This window comes from Falco naumanni, chromosome 1 (assembly GCF_017639655.2).
Source record: "Falco naumanni isolate bFalNau1 chromosome 1, bFalNau1.pat, whole genome shotgun sequence".
Lineage (NCBI taxonomy): Eukaryota > Metazoa > Chordata > Aves > Falconiformes > Falconidae > Falco > Falco naumanni.
In genome coordinates this window covers 11,883,290-11,907,915 of record NC_054054.1, presented here as the reverse complement: position 1 = coordinate 11,907,915, position 24,626 = coordinate 11,883,290, and the positions used below count along the sequence as shown (strand labels likewise).

The following is a 24,626-nucleotide window of genomic DNA, read 5'->3' as shown; positions in this document are numbered from 1 at the left end:
AGAGTGTGGAAATTGGGAACTCCTCACTACTCTGGTACTCGGAACGGCTGACCAACTCTCACGCTGAAAGGTTTTTCATTGAAATGTCTGTGAAACTTGCAGTAGTTGGTGAGGTAACTTCTGACAGGGTTCTACTCTTACGCTTTTTCAGGACGGTGAGCATACACAGTGTTCTTGCATTGTGGCTAATCACGTGTGTGCTTGTGGAATAACTTTGAGTAGCTTAAGAGGTTACTGCCCTCCAGCAGACAGACGGCTGGTAACTGCGTGTGCTCCCAGCTGCTTTCATGCAAAAAGGCTTTTTTTTATTTTTTTTTATTTGCTCAAATAACTCTGAACGTCAGTAACCTGTAGAGCTCTGTGAACTACTTAACTGTTCCTCCAGCTACACCTTAATTTCCTAAGGCTGCGCTGCAAGGCAAGGTAGGAATGAGCAGACTTGGCTACTCCAGTGTACTGATCTGACGATCTCACAGAAGCAAGCTGAAAGTACCAGTAAGTACAAACTGTGAGAAGAGAGAAGTACAAAGTTATACTGCTGGTCCTTTTGGTGGTGTTGCTGTTAACGTTTCCAACTGTTGGTATTTTGACTTCAGCAAAATTAAGTGACTTTTTCCCCCTGCCCCCCCCCCCCCCCCCCCCCCCCCCCCCCGGTCCCCCGAATGAAGTAAGTATCTAAATAGATTTTCTATTTAGAACTGCACTGAAGTTAGGGGTATCATGATACATTACTGTGGGGTAAAGCTCGGGTGAGAACACACTGTACGCAAATTGCTCCATAGTTGCAATCCGCGTGCAAGAGTTCGGCTTAAAATAGATGCCGGGTAGCTTACCCTGCTTTCACGGGGACCGTGCTGGTGCTGCAACAATTACTAGAGAAGCAGCACATCAGTTTGTGGGTAGCCAGGTGCCCAGTGGCACCCCCGGTTCCCAGTAAGGTGCCCTGGAAAGTCTTCAGAGCCAGGGGCTCGGGTAATCTTGAAATAATTTAAGTCTAAATGCCCATTTAAGTACTTCATGCCTGGAGGAGCAATTTTAACAGAAATCTGGAACTGAGGGTCTTCAATTACAATAAAGGAGGCCTGAATTAAAATACTGAAAAGCGAGTTACCTCTAGAGTCCTAGCAGTAATCCTTGTTCTTCCCTCTGACTGAGAAGTAAGAAATGTGGGAATAGCTCCATGCAGCCAGGCCAGCATATGGGGAACTTTGCAAGTCTTCTGAAAAAGGGATTCTTTTTCATACTCTTAAGCAGGGAAGCAAAGTTGAAGAGCAAATGAATGAACAAGGTGAAACAGGTAAGTGTGGTGTAGAAGGCAGCAAACCCTTCTGCCAGCAGTTAAAACCAAAGAAGCAAAGGTTCTTACAGATGAGCTGTGTTTCTGGCCTGGGAAAGAGGACAAAGACTCCTTTGCAGAAGGAAATGCAGAAGAAAGAGGATTTATGTTGCCAGGAAAGATAGGACAGGAAGGCAGGTCCTGGGAAGCTTGGCGATGGCTTGACTAATTCAGTAGTCTGAGAGGCACAAATGTTCTGGGTAATGGGAAACAGAGCTGTGTGAAGAGAGGTGGGTAGAACAAATTGGAGCTAGAAGATGAGAGAACAGTAATAGCATTTTTAAACCCACATTTATAAGTCTTCTGTAAGAAATCCTTCTTTAAATGGCTGATACTTGGTCATGTATGAAAGAGCTGCTGTATCTCAGTGCAGAGCGTCTGTCTGGAGTATTTGTAGTCGAGACCTTTCCAACACCTAATTTAGATACACTGGAAGTCAAATGGGGACAAACTTTTCTTGGAAATAGATAAGGATCTCCAGCTGATGGTCTCCTTATCTTAAGTTAGAGCCAAGACTTCCATCGTGTAACAGCAAAACCGAAAGGATCGCAGGCCCCGTCTCTGCTACTGGTGGCAGGCTGCTGGCAGCAGCTCCCGGGCGCTGCTGTTGCTGTCGGTGCTCTGTCTTGCTACGGAACTGGCAATGGCCTTCTGGCTCTCGCCCCCGGCCACCCGGCGAGCGGCACTGGAGGACGTTTTCCAAAAGTTTGTTAAGCGTTTTGAGAACCTCAATCTGTACGAGGATGCGCTGTAACTGAAATGGAAAGGGTTCTTGACCCGGCTTTGAGCAGTAAAAGAGTGTTTTTATTAACCTTCCCGTGTGTGCCTTTGTATTCTTCTCTTTTGCGTTTGTACTTCTAGCTAGCAGCTAAATTAAAAAAAAAAAGACAGGTTTTTTGTGAGTCGGGGATTCCAGCGGGTCTGTTTTAAGCACAGCTCTTCAGCGTTGCTTTGCGGGTGCGTGGCTCCTCTGAGCTGTTCCGAGGTCCCGTTGTTCGTCAGAGGTGGTACGTAATCCGGGTGACAAGCCGTGCTCCTTGCAAGAGGCAGCCTCTCCCTGGGGGTTTCTGCAGCGAAGTGTCGGGGCGAGATTCCCACCCATAACTGAAAGTCTGGGATTGTTCTCTGGCTCTCTGCAAGCTCACTCTTTATCGTGGCTGCTTTGAGCAGACCTAAGTAATTACGATGTGGGCAAGAAATATTTTTACTGGTGGTGCTGGAGGATGTGACTTCAGGAGGAGGGAGCTTTGGTCAGGTTTGTAATATCTGAAATGGACAAAGGGACAGCAAAACACTGAAGAAGTCCCCAGCTATACTCCTAGACTTCTGCAAACTGTTGAAAAACGCATTGTGTCCATGCGTCGAAGCAGCACTAGGTTTTACATCTGAAACTGGTGGCTCATATAGAAGAGTCCAGGCTTAATTTCTCCTCGGCAAGTGTAGTAACTTCTCTAGATGTGTGAGTGGAATGAAACTCTCATGTGAAGTGAGCAGGCTTTGTACAGAAGGCATTGAAATATAATACAGCCATGGTACCGCTGATTCCACAGATGTAAATACAAACACTTTTCAAATTACTATTGTAAGTTACAGGACAGACAGGGTAATGCTGGGTAATCCACAGGGGAAAAGCTAACTGTTGCAACCCAGAATAAAGATCTGAATATCAAAGTTTCTGGGTTGTGGCAAGGAAAGTTGAAAGGGGAATGCTATCCCAGAGACCGGTCTTTTTGTTCCTGTCTCTTGGACAAAGTGCGTCTCGCTTAGCAAGGGGTTCTGTGCCTGGATGTAACCCAAGGGAGCTGGGAGGAGGGTGCTGTGGGGAAGGCTGAGATCTTGGGAGCCTCTGCTAATTGATTTAATGAAATTTAGGACTTTGGAGAATTACATCTGAGCTGATCGAGGATCAGTGAGCCAGGGGCAGTCAAGAGTTGATAAGAAAGCAGAGAGGTGTTTGAAGCCTCGGTTCTTACTCACCTGACGTGTGCAGCAGGGGTCTCGGTGATGCGGGAAGGTTGGCGCAGCCAGAACAAGCTGAATTCCATTTCTGCCTGGTAGAGCCAGTCCAAGTAGCAGGTATTAAGCTCATTAAGTGAAGAAGGTCCAAGTGATGCTATCTACTGCTGATCTAATTGTTCTCTAGGAGAGATAGCGTTTTAATAAGCTTGCAACAGCTTCTGCCTTTCAGCAAATTAAGTAAGTGGGTCATTTCTTCCTTTAGCTAGCTTGAGGGTGAGGGAAAACTGTCGCTGCTAAAGCTAATGCAGCTTTTCTTCAAGATTAGAGCAAGGGATCTGTTGAGACTTGTTTTAGCCTTGGTGTGCTTATAAGGCAGAAGGCCGCAAGAAGAGCTTTGAAGACATTTTTTACTGTTAAGAGTCATACTGCTACATAGGAAGAAAAAAAAAAAAAGAAACCCTTCCTGCTGCTTCCTATGAAAAATATTCAGTGTACTGGTATTTATAGCAGGCAAAAGCATTGCAGTGCTGCAGGCCTGCCTCTTGCTGCATAAAACAAAGCAAGAGCAATATTTCATTTAAGTTTTCCAAAAGATCCTGTCTGCAAAATACATTTTTATAGCAAGTACTGGAATAAAAGGGTGAAGCCTACTGGGAAGTTAGCAGATGATTTCTGTGCCATGTCTACCTTTTATTAAAATACAGCAGAAAAGGGTTCACCGTTACGCTGCGGCAGGGGGGTGTGATTTTCTGAGTGATAACCTAAGAACTGCCTTGCGGTGGGGAGAGACCCCAGCCTGTTCGCAGTCATTCCACCCTCCCCACCCCCACCCCCCTCCCAAATTACCCTTTAAGGACGTGAAGCGGTGGACATCCACTGTCACATGTCCAGGGTGAAATAAGAATCTCAGCCCTTTCCACTTTGGAAGAGCTCTGCAAGGATAGCTATAGCGTACAAATCATGCAGTTTCCCACAGTTTGGTTTCTTTTTGTTGGAGAGTGAGCGTTGAAAGCAAGGGTCTGAGTAAAATGGTGTAAGAACCTTCCAGATACTAAATATCGTCACCCTGGGACAGTGATGGTGGGAGTTTCATAGCTGTGATACTTCAGCTCCTGCTGGTAAAGCAAAGTCTCCTGTAACGGGTGCTGTGGCTCTGTGCCCGGGCAGTGGCGGTGCAGTACCACGCTAACGGACACCCTGGGCTCTCCTTAGGAAAATGGAGCTGCCTGTGCAAAAGTAAAATGGAAATTAAGGGCTTTTTGTTGTTGTTGTGGGTTTGTTTGGTTTGAGGTTTTTTTGGGTTCTGGGGTGGTTTTTTTTTTTTGTTTTAAATACAGAGCTGAATGCAGTATTATCCTTGCTCTCAAGGCAACGCACGTTTTCTACCACAAGTGTAGTTTCTTCTAGAAACTGCCTACAGGGTCTGAATGGAAACTCCAGCTTCTGGTGTGCCTTTCTGTGGTAGATAAGCAAGGATTTGATTTATTAAAGGTGCCATGTGTTGCTTTTAGAAGTGTTTAGCTACAGATGACTAGATATCTCCATTAACGGGCAAGTGGATTATTTCTCCTCCTTGCAAAGACCATTTGAGGACAGAGCCTAAGAGAAGACAACCCTCAAGGAGAAGCACTGCATCTCCCCCCTCAGAGAGAAATCGAGGGCAGCCAGCACCATGAAAAGAGGAAGCTGTCTCAGTCTAGCTGGTGTGAAATGCTTACAGCAGCTCAAAGGTCTGCCTTTCTGTGGGGGCATCAGGAGCTCCTCATCCCTGGCCCAGAATCTCCCCGAAAGGAGCCACCCCTTTTGGCTTCCAGGGACACAATTTGCTCTTTCTGAAATGCCAGCTGAAGGAGGCCCTGGCTGGCAGTACTTGATGTCACATCATCCTGGGAAGAGCATTCACCAAGGAAGCCAGGCTCCTTGGTCGTAAAATCCTTTCTGTCTGCGGAATTCCAAATCCACGCTTGCTAGAGGAATCTGTCATCCCAGGCTGGTTAGAGGGGCCTCAGCTCTTTGCTCGGAAGCAGATCATCGCTCTCATTCCACAAGTGTCAGGAACACATGCAGAGCATGTTACAGCTGTGCAACACGGCACTTCACCCATTTGCCTGAACGGGAATGTTTGTGTGGGAATTTGGGACTTCTGGTGGCTAGGCTCTGTTTTGCTACCAGCAACGCAAGTACAGTAACTTATGGGTTGTGTGAAACACATACCTTGGCATTTCTTGCTCTTCAGAGGATGTTTTAAAATACAAATACAGCTGTCTGTTGTGCCCTGTTTGGGCACTTCAAGTTTGAGAACGCACTTGCCATGAAAGCAAAGCAGCCGTGCCAACTTTTAAAATTAGGACTGCAGGGTCAGGGGAAAGAGGTCTGGAGCAGGTGGCATCACCACTGCCTTGAAGCTTGAACAGTCAGTAGCTGAAAGAGATCAACTGCTACCGACAGGGAAATGAACCAGATGGCAGCAGAGAGACATAACCTTTTTTTTTTTCCAAAGACTTTTATTAGTAAACACTTTGAACACTTACTATGGGCCTTACTCTACATGGAAGTACTGCTTTATTTCTTCTCCCTCATCTTTTCCAGCTATCTAAACATCAGCCCAACTCCAACTGTTGTCTCTCTTCCCTCCTCTCTCCCCACCTCATTTTCCAGCATAGTGGCACATTTACAATCCATATATGCAATACCAATGAGCGCTACTCCATGCACCAGAGTTACTGTATAGCACAGCCCTGTTGTCGCTTGGGCGCTTCGCCAGAGTTGCCACGGAGAGAGGCTCCTGAACACTGCTGCTGTATGGTTTCAAGTCAGATGCAGGATCACCAGTTTCTCTCAATAAATAGATTTTTATCTTCTAACAGGTTCCAGTGTAGCTTTAGATTCTGAAGATAAATAAAATTAAGTCTTTCAACATAAAGATTGGCCCTTTACAGAAACAGCAAGATTGACAAGACTACAAATTTAAACCATTCAAGTAATAATTGAAGCAGAGGAGGAAATACTCCCTGGTTAGGTGTGTTGTCTGGAGAAGAGCACAAAATAAACAAAGGTAATGGTCACTGGATATACATACCTACAGGCCATATGTGCAACTGACACATGCACATTCATCTGGAAAAAGGAGGATATTGCTGTACGATGTAGTTAGCCTGTATTTCCTCACTCGCTCTTACGGGAGGGGGTCTACCTCACACTGCACTATTATCCATTCACTTTTAATGGAACAGTCATCTCAAGTCATGTAAGAGTGAAAAGACACGCATGAGCTTAGATTTGTTCATGTCTAAACTGCATTAAGCTTCCTTCCTATTGCAACAGAAAAGACAGAACACAATCCCACCGGGTAATCGAGCCTCATTCCCTTCAGTACCTGCACAAGCTTAACATGAAATAAATTAAGTCAGCATGCTGTCAGGGCAGGTTGTTTTACAAACACAAGTGTTTTGATTTAAATACTAAGGCCTCCGCATTCACTAGAGGATTAAATCCTTACACGTGGGGGTTGGTGAAAGGACAGAGCTCATTTGCCTACTGGTTGTCAAACCCTGACAGGGCAGGAACACCGCGACGAGAACACCAACTCCTTTCTTCCTCCCTCAGAGGCTCCAGATGAACAAGTGCCGAATGGCAAGTGCAACTGCAAACAAGTGCCCATCATAACGTTTAGTCAACAGTATTTCCTCATCCTTCAACAGCTTCCAGCTTCAAAAGTTTTCTCTAAAATAAAATAGTGAGTTAAGACACTGCAATACCAGGTGGCATTCCAACGCGTTACAGCAGTCTGTCGGGGTCTTGATTAAAACTAAAGTCACACACCAGAGAGAGGTGATCGGAAGGGTAATTGAACGATGGCAGCCTGTTGGGCCCAATCTGCTCTTCAGTCAGCAAGCCCAGGGCTGAGTTCACATTCAAGGCGTGCTGGGAATACCAGATATAATCCAGCGTGTGCCGGCACTCTCCCGAGGGCCGGATCTTCCAGGTGGTGTACGGGGGCTCCGACTGCCCGTCAGGGCTCAGCAGCTTGTATGCGCTGTTCAAGTTGAGGCTGGAGTTGGAAAATTCTCTGTAGACCTCCTCCGTTGGCTCCGCATTGAAGTCTCCACAGATGATCAGAGGGATCTTTGCACCCTGGGTAATACTCTTCAGGTTCTGGAGGAGATCGCAGCCTTGTGCGGACCGAAACCTCTCCCAGCCGGTGCGGGCTTTCAGGTGAGTGACAGCAATGCAGAACAGTCTTCCAGTTTCATTGCACTTCAGCGTCTGAGCTATGGCCACTTGGTTGGTCTTCAGCTTCATGGCGGTGAGACGGATGTTGGCGCTGTTGATGAGCTCAAAGCGGTCTTTGAGGAAAAACAGGGCGCAGCCATCCGGCCCGTTGTTCTGCTCCACATCTAGGCACGGGGACCACGGCTTCGGGAAGAAAGTACACTGGTAGCCGAGTCGGCTGAGGAGCGGCTCAAAGGTATCAAAGTAGTGGTCGACTTCTTGCAGGCACAAGATGTCAGGCTTGTATGCAAGGATTTCCTCCAGGATGAGGCACTTCCTCTCTTCCCATTTCAGAGCTTCCATAGGGCACTGAACAAAGTTGTCTTTGCCTTCTCCGAGAGCTGAAATCAGCAGGAAGGGGGGGCAATAAAAAAAAAATAAATTTAGAAGTTACCAATAGCTAAACCAGGCTGTCTTCCTCCAGGTTTTGCAGAGGCTCTCGGGAGCCAGCTGCCACCGTGCAGCAGCCAGCGGCTGCTTGCATCCCCGCATGAGGGCAGGCAGCCTGTCACACTGCAAGAGGTTGTAACGGGGGGCAGCACGAGGCTTTTGTAATGCTTTGCTTTCCCTGTACAACCCTGCACATCAGTTTACACGCAGGTGATGGGTATTCCAAGAGCAGCTGCTGACTTCAAGGGTGCCAGGCTTGCCAATGGGTGCGAGAACCCCTTCTCTAAACACTGAAGTCTCTCCAAAAAACTCAAGTTCCCTTTACAGATACAGGTTAAAGAGATTTCTTCCCCCTGTTCCCAGAAGTCACTACACTGTGGCAAGTGCTTCCACATGTGGCAGCCACAGCTTAAGCCTGAGGAAAAAAAAGTGCAGTGGTATAGGAGTGACTTAACTGCAGAATGTTAAGGCAGTCGGTCCCTACATGGGGGATTTCCCACCCCAAAAGACTTTAAGATGAGGCTGTTGCATAAGTCAATTTACAAACGATTTTAGGGGTCGGAGAAAAAAAAAATCAGTTAAAATTACTTTGAAGAACTAAGAATTCCTGTAACACATCTGAATCCCTGAATAGTTTACTGATAAACTAATTAGAAAACTCCACAGAAGCTTTACGAAGAACAGAACTTAGTCAAGGATGAGTCTTTTTGGGGGGGGTTGACAGCTACCTAGAAGTGACAGGTCACAGTATTTTGAAAACACTGTGTTCGGACAGGCATTCAGCGCTACCCTTGGCATCACAGTTGCAAGGAGACACCTTTTTTCCTTTCCTACGGAACAGAAGGCAAGCCACTATTTCAAGCGCTGAAAATCTCCCCGCCCCTCGGTCACCTTGTGCCTCGTGTAGTTCACCTCTCCCCCTTTGCTCTGCCAGTCCCAGGCATGCCTAACTACACAGACACCGCTGCATTTAAAGGTTTTCATTGCTGCATTTGATCTCAAGGTCACACCTTGAGCTTAGAGGCAGCTCCTACCTTGGGCAAGGATGTTCCACTGCATGACCCGAATAGGGCGGTGGTTACTGGCAGTGTTTTTCTTCAGGTCCACAAAGTTCCTCTGAAACCGGGGTGGCCGTTTCTGCAGAACAATCTGACATTCCTCCAACAAATCCTTGGGGTCTATAGGATCCAGCCGTGCTGAGTCTGGCTGCTCCAGGCAGTCCTGGTGCTGGGACACGGCACTGCTGCTCAGCGTCTTGGCGAGCGCACTGTAGAGCCGACTGGTGCTGTTTCCCATGGAACACACTGGAAAGGAGAAAACGGTGTCAGAGACAACCACCATAACTCTTCCCACCACGTAGGTGCCTTACGGATAACCTCATTACAGTGCCAGCAGTTCATGGTTTGTGCGGGAGCCTGTTCCTGCACCCGAGGTAAAATAAGGATACAGAGACAGGGTTAGTTCTGCCCACAGTCTCCTCGTGTTTTGCTTCATCTCAGGGGCTGCTCACCCCCGCAGCATGCAAACGGGCCGGTTTAAGAGATCGTGCAGGTGTCTTCTAAGGGAAGAAAGGAGTCTTTCATCCAGAATAGCAGGGCTAAGATTAACTTCTGCATGTCTTGTGGGAAACAGAACAGAGTGTCCTTTTCCCCTCCTCACAGAGGAGAGAGCCCAGCAGGGAGACAGATACTGCCTGCTCCTTATTTCGTGCGCAGTTTGTCTCGGATGGAGACGGCACCTCACAGCTGGACACCCTCTGCCTGCCGGGGCTCCCTCCAGGCTGCAGCACGGTGACTCGTTCCCTCAGGTTAGTATTTCATAGGAACCACAGCTTCATTCACCCCCAAAGGAGCAACATTTTCAGGAGCGCAGAGCAGCCAAATGCTTCTGCTGCCTTAGACCTGGGGATGTGGGGCAGAGCAGGGGGTCCCTCAGCTCCCCTTTGCGCCCCTCACCCTCCTTTCTCCCTTCGGCTCCTTGCTCCTTCATGCCGTGTCCCAGCTTGGCAGCTTCCAGTGCACCCCATGGTCCTCCCCAGGCCCCCACAACCCCCTGCTCCCTCAGCCGTCTCAAGCACACCTCCCGCAAACCCCCAGCTGTGCCCCAGCCCCCCATTAACGCAGTCAGCCACCCTCCTGGCCCCGTGTCTCCTACAGGGAGAGGTCCCCCCCCCTCACTGGGCCACAGCTGCCGCATGGGGAGTGTGCATGTGTCCCCCACTCCGTTTTGCCCTTTGGCTTACACGGAGTTAGGTGCAGCCCTCTTCCCTTAGCAGGGGTCAAGCAGCAGAGCTGTTCCCTTTCAGGTGGTGGCCCTCTAACTATTATGCTATAAAATACCTCCTCCTTCCCCTTCACAAGGGCTCAACCAGTACCACCAGGCAGCTGCAAACGCCCCGAGGCTTGCTTACCGCAAACACACCCAAGATGTGAGGGCTAAGGGCCAGGCTTCTGGGTAGCCGTGGAGGAGCTGGCCCAGGGTTCATGATATCCCTCCACACCTCTGCAGCAAGTCTGGGCCACGTGTGTCCCAAGGTCCCTTCCAACCCTTCCTCAGGGGGGACGTTTTGCTCTGCAGTGCCACCCTTGCCACAACAAGTTGGCGAGAACTTGAGAAGAGGCTGTTTGTGCTTTTCCATGCTCGGCGTCTGCCCCAGTAGCACGCCTGGACACTTGATTTCCCTTCAAACACGGGCAGGAAGAGCAGTGCTTGCACCACAGCAGAGGCCACACTTCCAGAGTTTCATGGTGATCTCAACTTATTTCCCCCGAGTGCATTTTGCAAAGGTAATCTTGAGCAAAAGAATTTCAGTGTTGCACTGCTGTTGGCCCACAGCAGGTTTTACCTAAGTTTATTTGTACCTTGGAGTTACTTAAAAACGGAAAAGACTTGTCATTGCACACTCGCATCTTGCAACAGGTTTGGGGTGCCACCCAACACATCTGCATGTTTGGCCTCGGGTAGCCCAAGCTACAGCATTACGAGTCATAAAAGCTGGTGACAGATGTACAATAGTGACAGACCTGGCTAGAGGGGAAGGCAGGAAGATGGAAGCCCTAATACTTTAATAAACAGAAGGAATAAAAGAGAAAAGACAGACTCTGCAGCAGAAGCCTCACACCCTTGCCTTTTGGCAAATGGGTGCTTTTAAAGACACTAAAAAAATTGCTGCTTTAACATATGCTTTATATGTGCAAGCCAGTGAAATAGTGCCTCTGAACAGTTCTAAAAAAAAGTCAAACTGGGAATTGGAATTAGACATCGGATGTCTCTCTCCACCCCCACCCTTTTAGTTAAAGTACCAGGAGTTCCTCAAACTGTGATGTGAGCTTGGGCTCACACGCATGAATGTCTTTCTAGAACAGTGTTTAAGGTGCTTCAGCTTTTGCAGTCTTTTAGTACACAATTCTTGTCAAGAAGCCAAGTACTGCTGAAGTAGAAGAAATGCCATTTAATAAGGAGGGAAGCTGGCCCAAACATGAAACCCCTTAAGCAGGACCCTAACACAGCTGCGAGGAGGAGCAGGAACGAAAGCACACTGGTTACACAGGGTCCAGCTGACACACTACCAAAGCTGCCATGCAGAAATCCGAAGAAATCTACAGAGCTTTTAATGAAAGCTCCACAGGGAGCTCCTCGCCTGTTTTTGGGGCAGGTACCAACCCATAGTTAAGTGCTGCAGCTGAAGAGAAGTACACAGTGCTTTCTGCTACCCGAGGGATACAGCCAGCTGCTGAGTACAGCCACAAGCCCTGCACAGCTCTGCCCCAGAAGCACACCCTGCCCTTCCCTCCTGGCACAGCACCAGCCAGGCAAGTGGGAAGCTCGCATGAAGGCAGTGCCCTCCGCGCAGCCCCTGCTGCGCCGTGGATGAACATGGCTCTTGTAGGGCTCTCCGAAGTAATACTAGGGAGTTGTTCTGCTCCAAGAAGCAGACAGCAAGAGCCTAGGCTGCTCACTGCTTGTGACCTCGATCAGAGGGAGGATGTTGAGACAAGCAAGGTGCAATGCATCTGGAGCCAAAAGTCTACGCTACAGCTCTGAGCAGCTTATGTCTGTTACAGCAGGGTGAATTCTAAGTTCAGTCATGCACCTGCCAGCTGCAAATGAAGCCAGAGCATCATCTAAACCACATCATCCCTGGGGTTGTGGATATCCAGCTTTTTACGGGGAGTCAGGCATAGCCTAACCCGCACAGGATGTGGTACAGCACAGATCTGACAGCTTTAGATTAAGTAATACCTCAGGAAAGAAAAAGAGCTGCTGTTTTCTTTTGAAAGCCCAGGGAAGGTTGCGTGAACAAGGGCCTGGGCTGTAAATCAAATGCTTTCAGGCCTCCCGTAGGGGTCTTGGGAGTCTCTGGCTGAAGGGGCACTCCTGCAGGAAGACTCCAGCTTCGGATGAGTGATGAACTGCACAAGTTCTTTGACCCCAAAGTGCTTGAAACCACCACAGCACTGACTGGACTGTTCTGCAGAACAGGGGCCAGACCAGCAACCTGAACATTGAAACTCCAAACAAAACCCATTTGTTATTTTTTGCAACGCTTAACAAGTTCGTGGCAGCGAGGCAAGTACAAGGTCACCGCTCTGAGATCCTTACAGTCCAAGTTAAATGACCTGTAACTTGCTGGGATAATGCTGCTGCCAGTGCTGTGACACCGTGGTGCTGGTGTACACAGAGGAACAAGTGGACTCCTGAGCTTGCACTTTAGCAGCAAGGGGTGAACACAGAAGCAATTCTCATGGTGTGATGTCGCAATAGGGAACACCAGCTCAGCAATTACTATACAAGGTGCTTAAAATAATAAATAAAAAAAAAAGTCTTCCTCCCTGCAAGGGGGGTGTCTCCACACAGTAAGGGCAGGGAATAATTTACACTGTTCATTAAACTTCAGAACAGGGTGCAAAGTTCAAGGTCTCTTATGTCATCCAGCAACAGCACAGAAGATAAACTTCTAGCAGCTCAGGCAATGAGCAGTCACAGACTTTATTTTAAGGACTTTGCTTCAAAGGTAAGGGCCACAGCATGCAGGCAGACCAGAGGACTGTAGGGAGTATCAGAGCCAGGGCCCTTAACTTTTGAGTAAGGCAAACAGCATTCTGGTTTCCCTTCCTTTCATCTCGTGCCTCCCAGCACCGCTTTTGGCTGAGAGCCCCCACTTTGTTCACCACAGGGATTTCACTGCCAGGTGAACGGCTCCACAGCACCTGCAGCCCAGTCGGTAGTTACACATCAGCCTCCACAGCAGAGGCAGCCAGCAGCAGCTGGAGATGCCCTCCCTGCAACCCTCATTCTAGAAGAAACTTGGCAGACACCATCCTCATGTGACAAGACCTATGCTGCAGGGTATCATACTACATGTACAGCCTTGTTTGGGCCAGCAATGGGGCCGCAGCCCTGCAGCACCTGCATTCAAAGCAGCAGTTGTTGCTGTTGCTTTGAGTTAGAGTCCTGATTTTGGCGCTTACGCCAGTTTTATGTACAGGGAAGTCTGGATTCTCATGCGGGAGTTAGGAGAGCTTGGCACAGCAAGGAAGGTGCTGCTTAGTCAACAGGCAGCACCAGAAATAGGAGGGAACCTCCAATCCTGCCTTAAGTAATACACAAAATCAGTACTTGGCACAAGCTCTGGAGATCCTTTCCCCCCCACCCGTTAAAGTACTCTGCTCATGGGCTTGACTCTGCCAGCTCGCAGGCACATACACATAAGCTCCTCTTCCCCGTAGCAGCATGAAGCTTCAATCCTGCTGTTCAGCATCCTGGCCTGGCTTCAAGAGGAGGAACGGCAGCACCCTGCCCCAGCTGGCTCGTACAGCCCTCCTGCAACAGCACCAACAGGGAACCAACACACATCACTCCAACCCCAGCAGAGGACGGCAAGGAAAAGCAGATCTCCTGCACGCCAGGCAAGTGAGACGGCCTCGGCTGCTGCATAAAGCGTGCTGGACACATCGCCTCTCCCGCCAGCAGCAGCCTGGAGGAAACACAGCCGCTTCCCTGGCGTTCGCCGGGAGCCTGTGCTGCAGCTGCGCACATCTGCCCCCCGGGAGAGGCGAGCCGCTGGGCGGGAGATGTGGCTCGAGGCTGGAGCAGGACTGGGGGGTCCCGGTGGGCGCATTACCCCACGGCGCGGCGGGAGCTGCGTGCCAAGGTGCCGGCTTGCCGTGACCTCCCGGCACGGCACGCACCCAAGGACATGCGGTACCTCGAATGCTTTCCAGGTCTCGTTTTAGGAACGGGATAAAATCATTTAACGGGACAGACAAACAGGACCGTGATGGCTTCGCACAGCCGCCTTCGCCTGCCCGAGGGTCACCCGCGCTTTTCCCACTCGCGGTCTCCAGTAGAAAAAACCCACCGCCAGTCCCGTTCCCCGCAGGGGGCGACACGCCGTAGGAGGGCTCGGCCAGCCGACGGGAGGCGCTTGGCGGCGGGACACCGACCCGCCGGGACACGGCAGGAGCCTGTGCCCGCCCCACGCAGCCGACCCCATCCCGGGCACGCAGCGAGTCCCGCGGCTGCCGGGCCCCAACCCGTGGCGCGGGCCGCTTTGCTACCGGGCGCCGCTCGCCGTCGCCTCCCCGGGGAAGCCTGCGGGTACCGCCTGCACGGCCCCGGGGATGACAGCCCCGGTGCTCGCTCCGACGGCAGCACCCGGCCCGCCTCCCGGCAGCGAGCGCTCCCAGCTGGGCTACTTCCTTCCCCGCCCGGTACCCACCTGTGCGGGGCAAGGGCCCCGGGGCGGGCGGGCCACCCGCCGATGCTGCTGCCCGCGGGGCGGCGGGGTCGAGGACCGGCGGGGAGGCGCGGGGCCGCGACGACGGCAGGAGGGAGGCGGAGGCAGGGGCGCAGCAGAGGGCGGGCAGCGCCGAGCAGAGGCAGCGCGCAGGGCTCTGGTACATGCTCCCGGCGAGGCGGGCGGAGCGGGACCGGACAGGACGGGACCAGACGGGACACACAGCGGCTCCCACGCCCGCCCTGCGGAGCCGCTTATAGAGGCGGCGGAGCCCCGCGCGGCCGGTACATCCGGCACCTACCACCCGCACCCGGCGGGGGGAGGCGCGGACACACCGCGGGCACCGCCCCCCTCCCCGAGCCCGCCTGCGGGGAGCGCCGTGTGCCGCGGCCGCTCCGCGCCTCGCGCTGCCGCGGGCCGGGGGAGCCGCGCCGGGAGGGCCGCGCCTCGCGGCCGCTCACCACCCTCCGGCTCCCCTCTCCTCCCCCGCCCCGCGCCGCGGGATGGTCTCGCCCGGTGGAGTTTTTCCGCTGGTGACGTCAGGGAGGGGAGCGTTGAGTTCCCACGGACGTCACGGCGTGGGGGCTGGCGGCCCCGTGACCGCGCTCCCCTCCCCCGCCCGGCGGGCCAGGGCCGGGACTGGGCCATCTGCGGCCGTGGCTCATGGGGCGCCGGGGCTCCCTACGCGTGGGGCGGGCGGCGAGGGGCCGCCCGGGTTCCCAGCCTGTCAGGCGGGAGCGGGCAGGCGCCGCGCCGCGTCAGGTGCGGAGGGGCGCCGGGCAGCCCCGTGTCCCCGGGCCCGCGGGAGGGGACAGGCGTGTCACCCCCATGGGAGCCCGCGAGGGGCTTCGTGCGGGGTGACGGTGGAGCGAGGCCTTGTAGCGGGGGTCCCGGCCCGGGGGAGGGCTGGTGGGGGCGAGAGGGCCCGGGGCGGCCGCGCTCCCCTCAGGCAGCGCGGGCCGGGCCTGCGCTCTCCGGCTGAAGCCGCCGCCTTTTCGCTGGAGTTTCTGCGCGTTTGGCGGGTCGGATAAATCGCGGAGGCCGCTGCGGGAGGTGGGGACCTGCTGGGACGGCGGGCGGCCTGCCTTACACTCGCAGCGGCCTCAGCCCCCAGCCCCTCCCCCCCCCCCCCCCCCCCCCCCCCCCCCCGGGCCTTCTCCCTCCCCAGGGGTCTGGGGGCCGAGCCCCGCTGCCGGTCCCTGTGCTTCGGTGCTTCTGTCAGGGTGTTCATTCCAGCTCGCTGCCTGCGGGGCGCAGGGCGATTACAGCGGTCCTGCAGAGGCAGGAGCGGGGTCGCCTCAGCTTGGGGGGAGGCTCAACCCAGCAGGGGTCGGGTTTTGGAGAGGAGCTTAACTTTGCTATTTTTCTTTGCGCTGCCAGGATCAATGACTTGCAGGCAGCCTTCGCGGGGATGTGTGACCTATTTCTAAACTGCCGGTGAAGGAGATTTCGCAGCCCCTCAGAGGTCCCAGGAAGCTGCGGCTGCTTTTGTTGGGCATGTGTGCAGGCATGCCGTGGGGTATGCAGAAAAGGGAGTTTTGCCCTTGCTGGGGACTAAGGCGGCCTTCTGGGTCTGGAAACAAATGCCAGGTGTTGTCAGAAAGGTGGGACTCTTTTTCCAGTGGGTTGTTGCTCTGACATGATGAGAGCTCTGACTTTCTAGGGCAGCGTAGGTGCTTATCTTTCCTAAGTGTAACAGCCTATCCTGCTTTCCCCAGTACAGGAAAGTGATTGCATTCTGTCTCTGGGAGACGTGAAGAGCAGTTGATTGCTGCCCTTGTTCTAACAGCCTTTTAATCTGCTTGAAGACTGTTTGTCATGGGCCTACTGGCCTTTTTTTTTTTTCCTCCTAGAAAAAAGAGTTTCTTCGGATTATGTCTTCTAAATCTTTTTTTTCTTACTGCTTTCTCCTCAAGCTTCTCCTTGCCTGCCCCAGCTCAGAAGTGAGGTGCTGCACTTCCCTGCTGCATCCCATGCACAGCCTGCTGCAAATTTGCCCTTCTCTCTTCTGCAGCTGTGCTGTGTTAACTCTCCATGCCAGTAACAGACATTTGTATTTGTCATTTGGCATCTCCGCTGGGGCAGCTCAGATTTTTGTAGTACAAGGGTGCCCGCAGTAACTTTCCTCCCTTTCTGAAGGCAGGTGCATCGTTTATCTTTCTTCCATCACCTGAGAGCACTCTTCTTGCCTGGATTTTGGAAGGTACTTGCTAGGGGTTCAGAGATGCCTTGGGAGAATTTCTAGAGCTTTCTGGTATGATGAAGATACTCGTTAGCTTTTTCTTCTGCCTGTTCTCTGCTTGATTTGCTTCCCTACTTCAGACTTGTCTGTGTCTGCCTCTCATTTCTAGAGGTGGTTTTGATGCCTTGTACCATTCTGATGCTTTGAACCCTCTTGGCTCTGAGGGATTTCAGTTATGAGCCATGCTGATTTCATCCCTGAAGGCTTGTGCTAACCTATTATTCTCATCTGTAATTTCATCTATCTATCGTTGTTCCTAATTTCCTCTCCAGTCTCACAAGCCCTCTACTGACAGTGTTTTTCTCTCTACACTGCTTTTCTATTAAATAAAGAGAGTAAGTTGGAACATGTGTAGAGGTACTGCAGTTTCAAAGGTGGGTCCTAGAACTAGGTGCATAAACTTAGATCTGGCCATGGTAGGCTCACCTACTCCTCCCTAAGCAAAAAGTTTAATACTTTAATGATCTTAAATGAAGATAATTAAAGAATGAGAAAGATAATTAAATAACATTTTAAAGGTAGGTAATTAGTACCCTGCTAACTTCTTCAGTTTTGTTTTCTGTAAAGTGAAGCAGTCATGCTGCCTGCTCTCGACAGAGATCTGCTAGCACTGGGAGCATGTTGGAGAGGCGGTCAGAGAGCTGCAGAGGGACGGCTGGAGCTCACTTTCTTTGCTTTCAGACACACTGACCACTCCTTGCAGCAGACCTCTCAGCTCTGATTCATACCCTCTGTGGTTTCCATCTGCATGGTAGAGACGAAGGCTTGATTGCCATGCAAAACTCTGAGCCCTGGTTCCTTGCTGACCAGACTCTGTGCCTGACTGGACTGGGCTGGTCTCAAGTCTGGGAACACTTATCCAGAAGGGCAAACTCATGACTAAGAGTTTATTTCCATGCCTGTTGTGCATGATGATCTGTAACCAGCTTTTTTTTTCCCCCTTTCTAGAAGACCAGATGCTTCTGGAAGGAACGAGTGGTTGGTGATTAAAGTAATACATGAGCTAGCTTAATGTCCCTGCCGTTTCTGTTGGGATTTGGCTAGGAAAATACGTAACAGCAGTGGTCTTAGGGATAGGTAACACAGGTTTTGTTGTATTTTGTGCCACAACACCGCTGAGAGATTACAGACTTGGTGACGGGGGAGCTGGTGGTTCCGCTCAGGAGATGAGGCAGCTGGGCCTGTGTCTGAGCTCCGTGTCCTCAGCTCCTGTCAAGCAGTCACTGATATTCAGGTGCGTCCTAGCCTGATGGCTCTTGGTTCTGCTTCTCCTGCTCCATGGGAAAACCCTTTGCCCTCCAGAGCTGGCCGCTTGTCCTCCCTGCCACCACTCCCAGCCTCCTGCTCCAGCAGGTTTCGGGGAGCTGCTCGCTGCCCAGAGAGCTCAGCGGTTAAATAACTAATGAATCAGAGGTATGATATGTTTATTACTCAGTTTATTATGCTGATGATTTGAGTAGCTGGGTTTAGGCCAAACCACCTCCTCATGACCTGTGAGAAGGAAGGAGAGAAGCTTTCCTGCTCCCTGCTGTACTGAATGTGCTTTTCTCTGCTGTTTTGGGTGCTGGCTTTCCTAAGCCATGTGTGACCATGCTAGTGTGACAATAATGACGGTGGTTTTGAAAGAAACAGAAGTTACTGACGATGCACAAAGCTGTTTTGCACGCTTACTGCTTTGTCCCTGGGATTTGGCAAGAACAGTGATTTAGCTCCAAAGTATGAATCAATGTTTGCTTGGCGTCCCTCGGGGTGATTCAAAAGTCCTAATAGCCTGCCGTAGAAAATAAAATCCTTCTGAAAATAGAAACGAAAGATGCAATTAATTTTAGGTACATGTGTCTGAGAGAAAAGAGAAGTTTCTTCTGAAAGCAATCCCATGCACATCTGGCTGATGTTTCCACTAGCTGGAAGCAGTGAGCAAGGGGAGAGAAGGGGTCCACAACAGAGGCTGCATAGACTGCAAGAAATGCTGTTTTAACTTTTTGACCTGGTCTTACCCTGGAGATGCTAATGTTTCAAACATCCTGGTCAGTGGACATTGTTAATCCTTTTCCGATGCTGTGGAAATCCCAGGCCCAGCAGAACTGTGTTACTTATTAAAGAACATATACATATGACTCACGTTTTTCCAGTGTGTAGTAAAACCAGTGATTTCCACAAACTCCACTTCCTTGTGATTAATAATGAGCTGAGGATGATCTTTCCACCTCCTTGGTCAGGCAGCTCCTCCCAGCTGGTCATCCTTAAGTCAGGAAAGTGCTTGTGCTGCCTTTGGTGCTGCTGCCCTAATGCTCCCAGCATTTTCAGCTTGAAAAAGCATGATCTGAAAGGAAACTATGATCCTGGGGGAGATGGACACTAATGACTGAAATACCGCAGTGGATTAACAGGAAAAAAACCGTGGCAGTTTGCCTCTGCACAGGGCGGATGGCTGTGAGCGCTGTGGTTTCTAACTTCACAGTGCACGCACATCCCAGCAGCTTCTGATTTCTCCCACTAGTGAAGCCATCGATAGGGGTGGTGGCTCCTGGCTACTTTTCCGTGGGATGCCCCTTTGCCCTGCCCACATCCCCAGGAGCCCTTCACCTCCCCACCGTTGCCCTGTTGTGGGTCATCCTCTCTCCCCAGGCAGCGGGGCTGGAAGTGCTCGCTTGCTCTCACCTCAGTTTTGGGCACCTGGGAAGAAGCTGGGAGGCAGGACTCGGTGGCAAACATGGGATCTTGGTAGGCTTAAGGAGGCTGCCCCAAAACAGGTTCACCTGAGGTGACAGCAGGGCAGAGGATGGATGTTTGAAATGGGCAGTGTTGCTATAGGTAGCTGAGATGATGGCTTTCCAAGGCACTTGGCTCTGATTCCTTGAGAGTGTCTCAGAAAGCGGAGCTTTGCTGCTTTGACCCGGTATCTGTCTCACTGAGAAATAAGTAGCAGTAAGTCTGGGCAGCAGCTGGTAAAGTCTTCCACACAGCTAAGAAGGAGAGGGGGAACAACAGCGGCACTTCTGACATCTCCTTAAGTAAACACGCATGTCGCTTTGTCTCGGATATGAATGTGCACTGCAGGTGATTAAACAGTGTACTTCATATTTAGAAGTAGTTGTCTGCCTGTTGAGTCAAAATTTCCAAGACTTCTACATGTGGCAGCCAGCTTTTGGCTTGACTTGCTCAGTAACTCTCTGGATCTACTTTCTGACACCTCATAATTTTTGGAATAATTATTTATGCTCCAAAGACCTACTACCTAGCTTCTTGGGGCAAAGCCATTTTAATTTCCTTTATAATGCTAGCGATGTTGAAGGGAATTGGTGTGTAAATAGCTTTCCTTAGAGCCACTGCAGCCGCTGGTGCTCACCTGTGTCTGAGGAAGGGGAGGGTAATTCATTGCCGTTTAGCACACGGGGGGAAATAGTTCTATTCAACCCTTTGTCTGCTGAGAGACAGAAATGGGCACATTGTCCATTTAGGACGTGGGTGTGACCATCAGCGTTTTGGTGGTAGCTTCTGAAGAGCTATCAGATGCTGACATGATTTTCAGAGGGCTCTGGAAAGGTCAGGCTCTGCAAGGCCTGGCAGGGCTGCCACGTCCCCCTGACCTGCTGGCAGGTACTGGAGCCCTTGGTGATGCAGGAGCCGCTCACCTGCCTCTGCCGCGAGCACGAGCCAGACGGGAGGCAGGTAGGGTGAGCACTGTGGAAAGCCTGGGGTTTGCACAGCAGCACCGAGTGATGCTTTTCCAGAGCCCAGGTCGGCGGAGGTGCTGGCCCTGTGGAGCTCCTGGTAGCAATGTGCTTTCTGGTACATTTAGAGGCAGGGGGAGTGGGGCCAGGGCTGCCTGTTAGCCTGGTCACTGCACCTGATGCCCAGTCGGAGGTGGTCTGCAAACCCTGCTGGTTGCCATGAGCTCCAAGGGGCAGAAGATGCAGCCTCCTTCCCAGTGACTGTGTTGGGGGTGAGAATATCTTAGGCTAAGATAAGGAGAGTTTTCTTGGTGTAAGCATCGTTTTTCCTTCCTTCTTTCTTTCCTCTTCAAGGTGCAAGCAGACCTCTTTTGGGAGGAGTGTGGCCTCAGATTGGTTTAGTGTCTTCCATTGTGTTGGAGGAAGCACAAGTTTTATGGACAGGTTGCAGAGGACTTTCTTCCTACCCTCCCCTTGTGTTCCCTGCCTTGGGGAGATCTGGCTGGGATCCACTTCTCTTCCCCCTTTCAGCAGGTTGCCAAACGATGTCTTTGATTCCTGCACCATGAAAACAACCTGCAAGCAGAGGCTGAAGTTCTGGCTTGCTGGGGTGGTGAGCCTGAGCTGGGAGGAGAGGGGAAGAGCAAAAAGGTCCATGCCAAAGAGCTTTAACTCTAGTTTTTGTACAGTTTTGAATTATTTTGTTATAAAACCTCACTCTGGCATTGCTAAGGGGTGGCAAAGGAGCTTCCCTGCTCCTGCCCTCAGGCACTGGCCATACAGCTGTTGTCTGGGGTGGAGACTATCTGCCTGGCTTTAAAGGTCTCTGCCAGCTGACTGCGGCGTGGCCCCCAACAAACCCTGCCACTGGGTGTCTCGGCATGTGTTGCATGTGCAGATGGTGTTGCACATTAGCAGGCTTGAGACTGAGAAGTGAGGTGTGATAGGGACCACCTGGGGACCCAAGCACCTCACCACCTGTCTGTTGAAGCCCTCCAGATCACCCGGTGTCCAGTTTCCAGTCCCATCTGAGCAGGCTCAACTGTTTTTCCCTTGGTGGGGGCACAATGCTTATACCCTGCCTGATCTAAACAGTTACACGTCGGAGTCCCAGAGTTTGCCTGAGTAACTGGACTTTGGAAGCTGTTGTGCAGATCACACTTGGGGTATTTATGTACTGAGCTACATTGCAGCTGTTTGGGCTCCTCTTGAAAAGCAGGGTGATGGGTACTGATGGAGGGCTATTGTCTCTGACATGGAGATGCTGAGGATCCTTGGCTGGGCACTATGCTTCTCACGTAAAATGATGTTAATGTTCATCTTAGGAAATAAATACAACTTCTGTTTGTCATGCTTTATTACCCTGGTTTCATGGTACCTTGGCATTGCGGCAAATGAATGTGCTGGTCATCGGTTTCCAGCCAGTAAATTTGTAATGGAAGAGGGGCTGGAGCGGTGGAGCCGGCAGCCAAGCCCGGGCTGGACTTTCTCCTCGGGGGTGTGCTCAGCCGCAGCACGGTGGTTGGGCTGCCCTGGAGGCAGGGCTGCAGGCAGCTCCCACCAACCTGGCTGGCACCCAGCTCTGCCCCACGTCACTGGGCCTGCTGGTTGTGCAAGTGCCCCTGTACTGGCGTGCCCTCCCGATGGCTTTTGTAACATGGCTGGTGGGGCTCTGGGGGTGCTTCACCCTCTGCCCCAGCAGGCGCCCTGGGTCTCCTCGGCATGAGGCTTTGCTCAGCAATGACTGGCCTCGGCAGGAGTGGGGAAGCCTGAAATTTGGGCTGGGAAGCTCTTGGCGCTGCCAGACCCACCAAATCGGAGACTCCCTTTTGGGCATCTAACAGGGTTTTAGGCTTTGTGCTCCTTCTGCAGTTGCACGTAGCTGAGCATCCCCTGGCCCACTGCCCTGGGCCGGGCCGGTGAGCTGCCAAAGCCAGAGGTTTTGCTGATCCCCAGCCATGAGGGCAAGGTTTGGTAGCTGGCAGCCTCCCGGGTGGCTGGCTGGGCTCTCGTCTCTCACCAGCTGTGCGCCGGAGGGGTTGCTCTGCTGAGGTAATGCGAGCAAGTCATGGCAAGTGCCACCTGGGCTGTGTCTAGAATAAATTTTGCACCCTGCAAAGATCTTCTGTGTATTCAATAGAAAGTTCCTCTGTGAATTTCCTACTTGTAATGCATCAAACATAGATTTAATTATGAATAGATGTTGTCCTTCCAGGGAAGCTTTATGAGACATAGAAATGCACTTTTCCCTCTGCAGGTATGTGCTGGACTTTGGGTGAAACTGCTGCTGTTTTCCTCAGAGAGCAGCTGGGCTTTTTGAATTCATTATATTCTAGTGTCTTTCATTGAAAGAAATTCTAATTTTACCTCTGCATCCCAGGGATATTAGGGGTTTGATGCGGGCTCTCAGTAATGGACTTCCAGTAGCTCTCATTCCAGAAGACAACTTACAGAGAAAGGCATGGTCAGGTGCTGACCCCTGCAACATGAAAGCATCGCTCTGCCCGGCACGGCTGGCTTTGGGGGAAGTACAGGATCCCTCCATTGCCATATGTCAGTCTCCCCGACTTCTCTTCATCCTGCTTCTTTCAGTGCTTTACCGTCCTGGGCTTGGTGTCTCACCACAGCTCAGAGCTGATGCCACCTCCACCTCCTGCTTCTGGGGATAAGGCATGGAGCTGCCAGCTTGTGACTTACGGAGCTGTCTGAAGCCAGAGAGGTGCTCCAAAGTGGCAAATAGTCCTAAATGATACTGTTTTTATTATCTCTTGTCTACTTGGTGGAAGTGTTGGTGAGTTGCCCAGGACCCTCCTGAGCTCCTGCTGAAAGGTGTGTGTTTATGTGACATTTCAGCCTTGGCTTCTCCATATGAAGTAGTGACACACTCGGTGGCTGATGAGGCAAGGGCAGGAGGAGAGTCATGCAATAGATCCAAGTATGTGGTATTTAAAAAAAAAAAAAAAAAGACAAGACTTTGGAGTGACTTCAGGATTTCTGTATGTTGGACAGACAAGGTGCAGTTTTGAACAACTTGTCCTTTGCATGGGAGCAGACACTGCCCTATGAAAGCCCCTTTGCCTCGAGAAAACAGGACCTTGTCTGAGGCTAAATCCATTTCCCCTCCATTGAGCTGGGTCCGGGAAAGCAGCAAATTCCCCCTGAGGTGGGCAACAAGCCCTGGGCACTGAAGCTTGTGGCAGGGAGGATGGGAGGGTGACTCGGAGGCAGCCCGGTGACCTGGTCCCACAGCGGGGTGGCACAGAGCAGACCTGCAGACCGAGAAATGTTCTTGCAAGTGCAGCGAAGCTGCAGTGGTTGATCATTAACGGCTCCAGTGAGGCTTGAACGTGTATCCTGGAGGGGAAAGGCCTGCTGCTCCGCTGTCCGTGACCAAGCTGAGCATCCTTTCCATGATGCCATGCAAGATCCAAAGTCTAGCAAAGCAAAGGGCTGATTTTTTGTTCCAGCTCGGGGGTTTTAGGGCACTGTCAAGGGGCAGCATCCTGGCCTGAGGTCAGGAGTTAACACTCTTGGCAGCACTTCTTCTTTGTACAGTATGGGGCAGACATATGCAGGAAGGAAAACCCACTCACCACTGCCGACCAAAACCCCACCGGCGGCTGGTGGTAGGCACAACCGACTTCGGTCGTCCCCAGACTTTCTGCAACCACGATACTGGCTTTTCTGGGAAATGTAGGACATTACTGTTCGACGGTGCTCATGAAACAGCGTGGGTGTACCACCCTAAGTTGCAGTGGCCTCTCTCCTCCTGAAGAAAACCTTACCACCTCTGCTATCATCTTAATTTAAATGTCTGAGGGTGAACGTGAAGGCCAGCTCCATTTCTAGTTTCTGAGACAAGCAGGATAGACGAAATACCATTGCATCTCCAGGTGAGGCGTCAGGTAAAGAGCAGAGCTGGCCCTGCTTGTGAAAACTCAGGCAGGCTCTGCACGTATTTCCTCGCCTGGAAAACAGTGGGGTTTGACTGAAAAATAAACATAGCCCAAGGCT

The 24,626-nt window shown here is 51.5% G+C and overlaps 1 protein-coding gene and 1 long non-coding RNA gene across 2 annotated transcripts; one reads left to right on the top strand and one right to left on the bottom strand.

Annotated features, from left to right (window-relative positions):
* Positions 1 to 6,641: 6,641 nt before the first annotated feature.
* On the bottom strand, positions 6,642 to 15,007 carry NOCT (nocturnin). The gene is made up of 3 exons (XM_040617840.1): positions 14,679 to 15,007; positions 8,992 to 9,261; positions 6,642 to 7,908 (listed from the first exon to the last, which is right to left on the bottom strand). The coding sequence occupies exons 1-3, from the start codon at positions 14,860 to 14,862 to the stop codon at positions 7,073 to 7,075; spliced, it is 1,290 nt and encodes a 429-aa protein (XP_040473774.1). The 5' UTR covers positions 14,863 to 15,007; the 3' UTR covers positions 6,642 to 7,072.
* Positions 15,008 to 15,276: 269 nt separating this feature from the next.
* LOC121099116 lies at positions 15,277 to 19,261 on the top strand. The gene is made up of 2 exons (XR_005831417.1): positions 15,277 to 15,458; positions 16,077 to 19,261. It is a non-coding gene; the product is annotated as an uncharacterized LOC121099116 (long non-coding RNA).
* Positions 19,262 to 24,626: the final 5,365 nt, after the last annotated feature.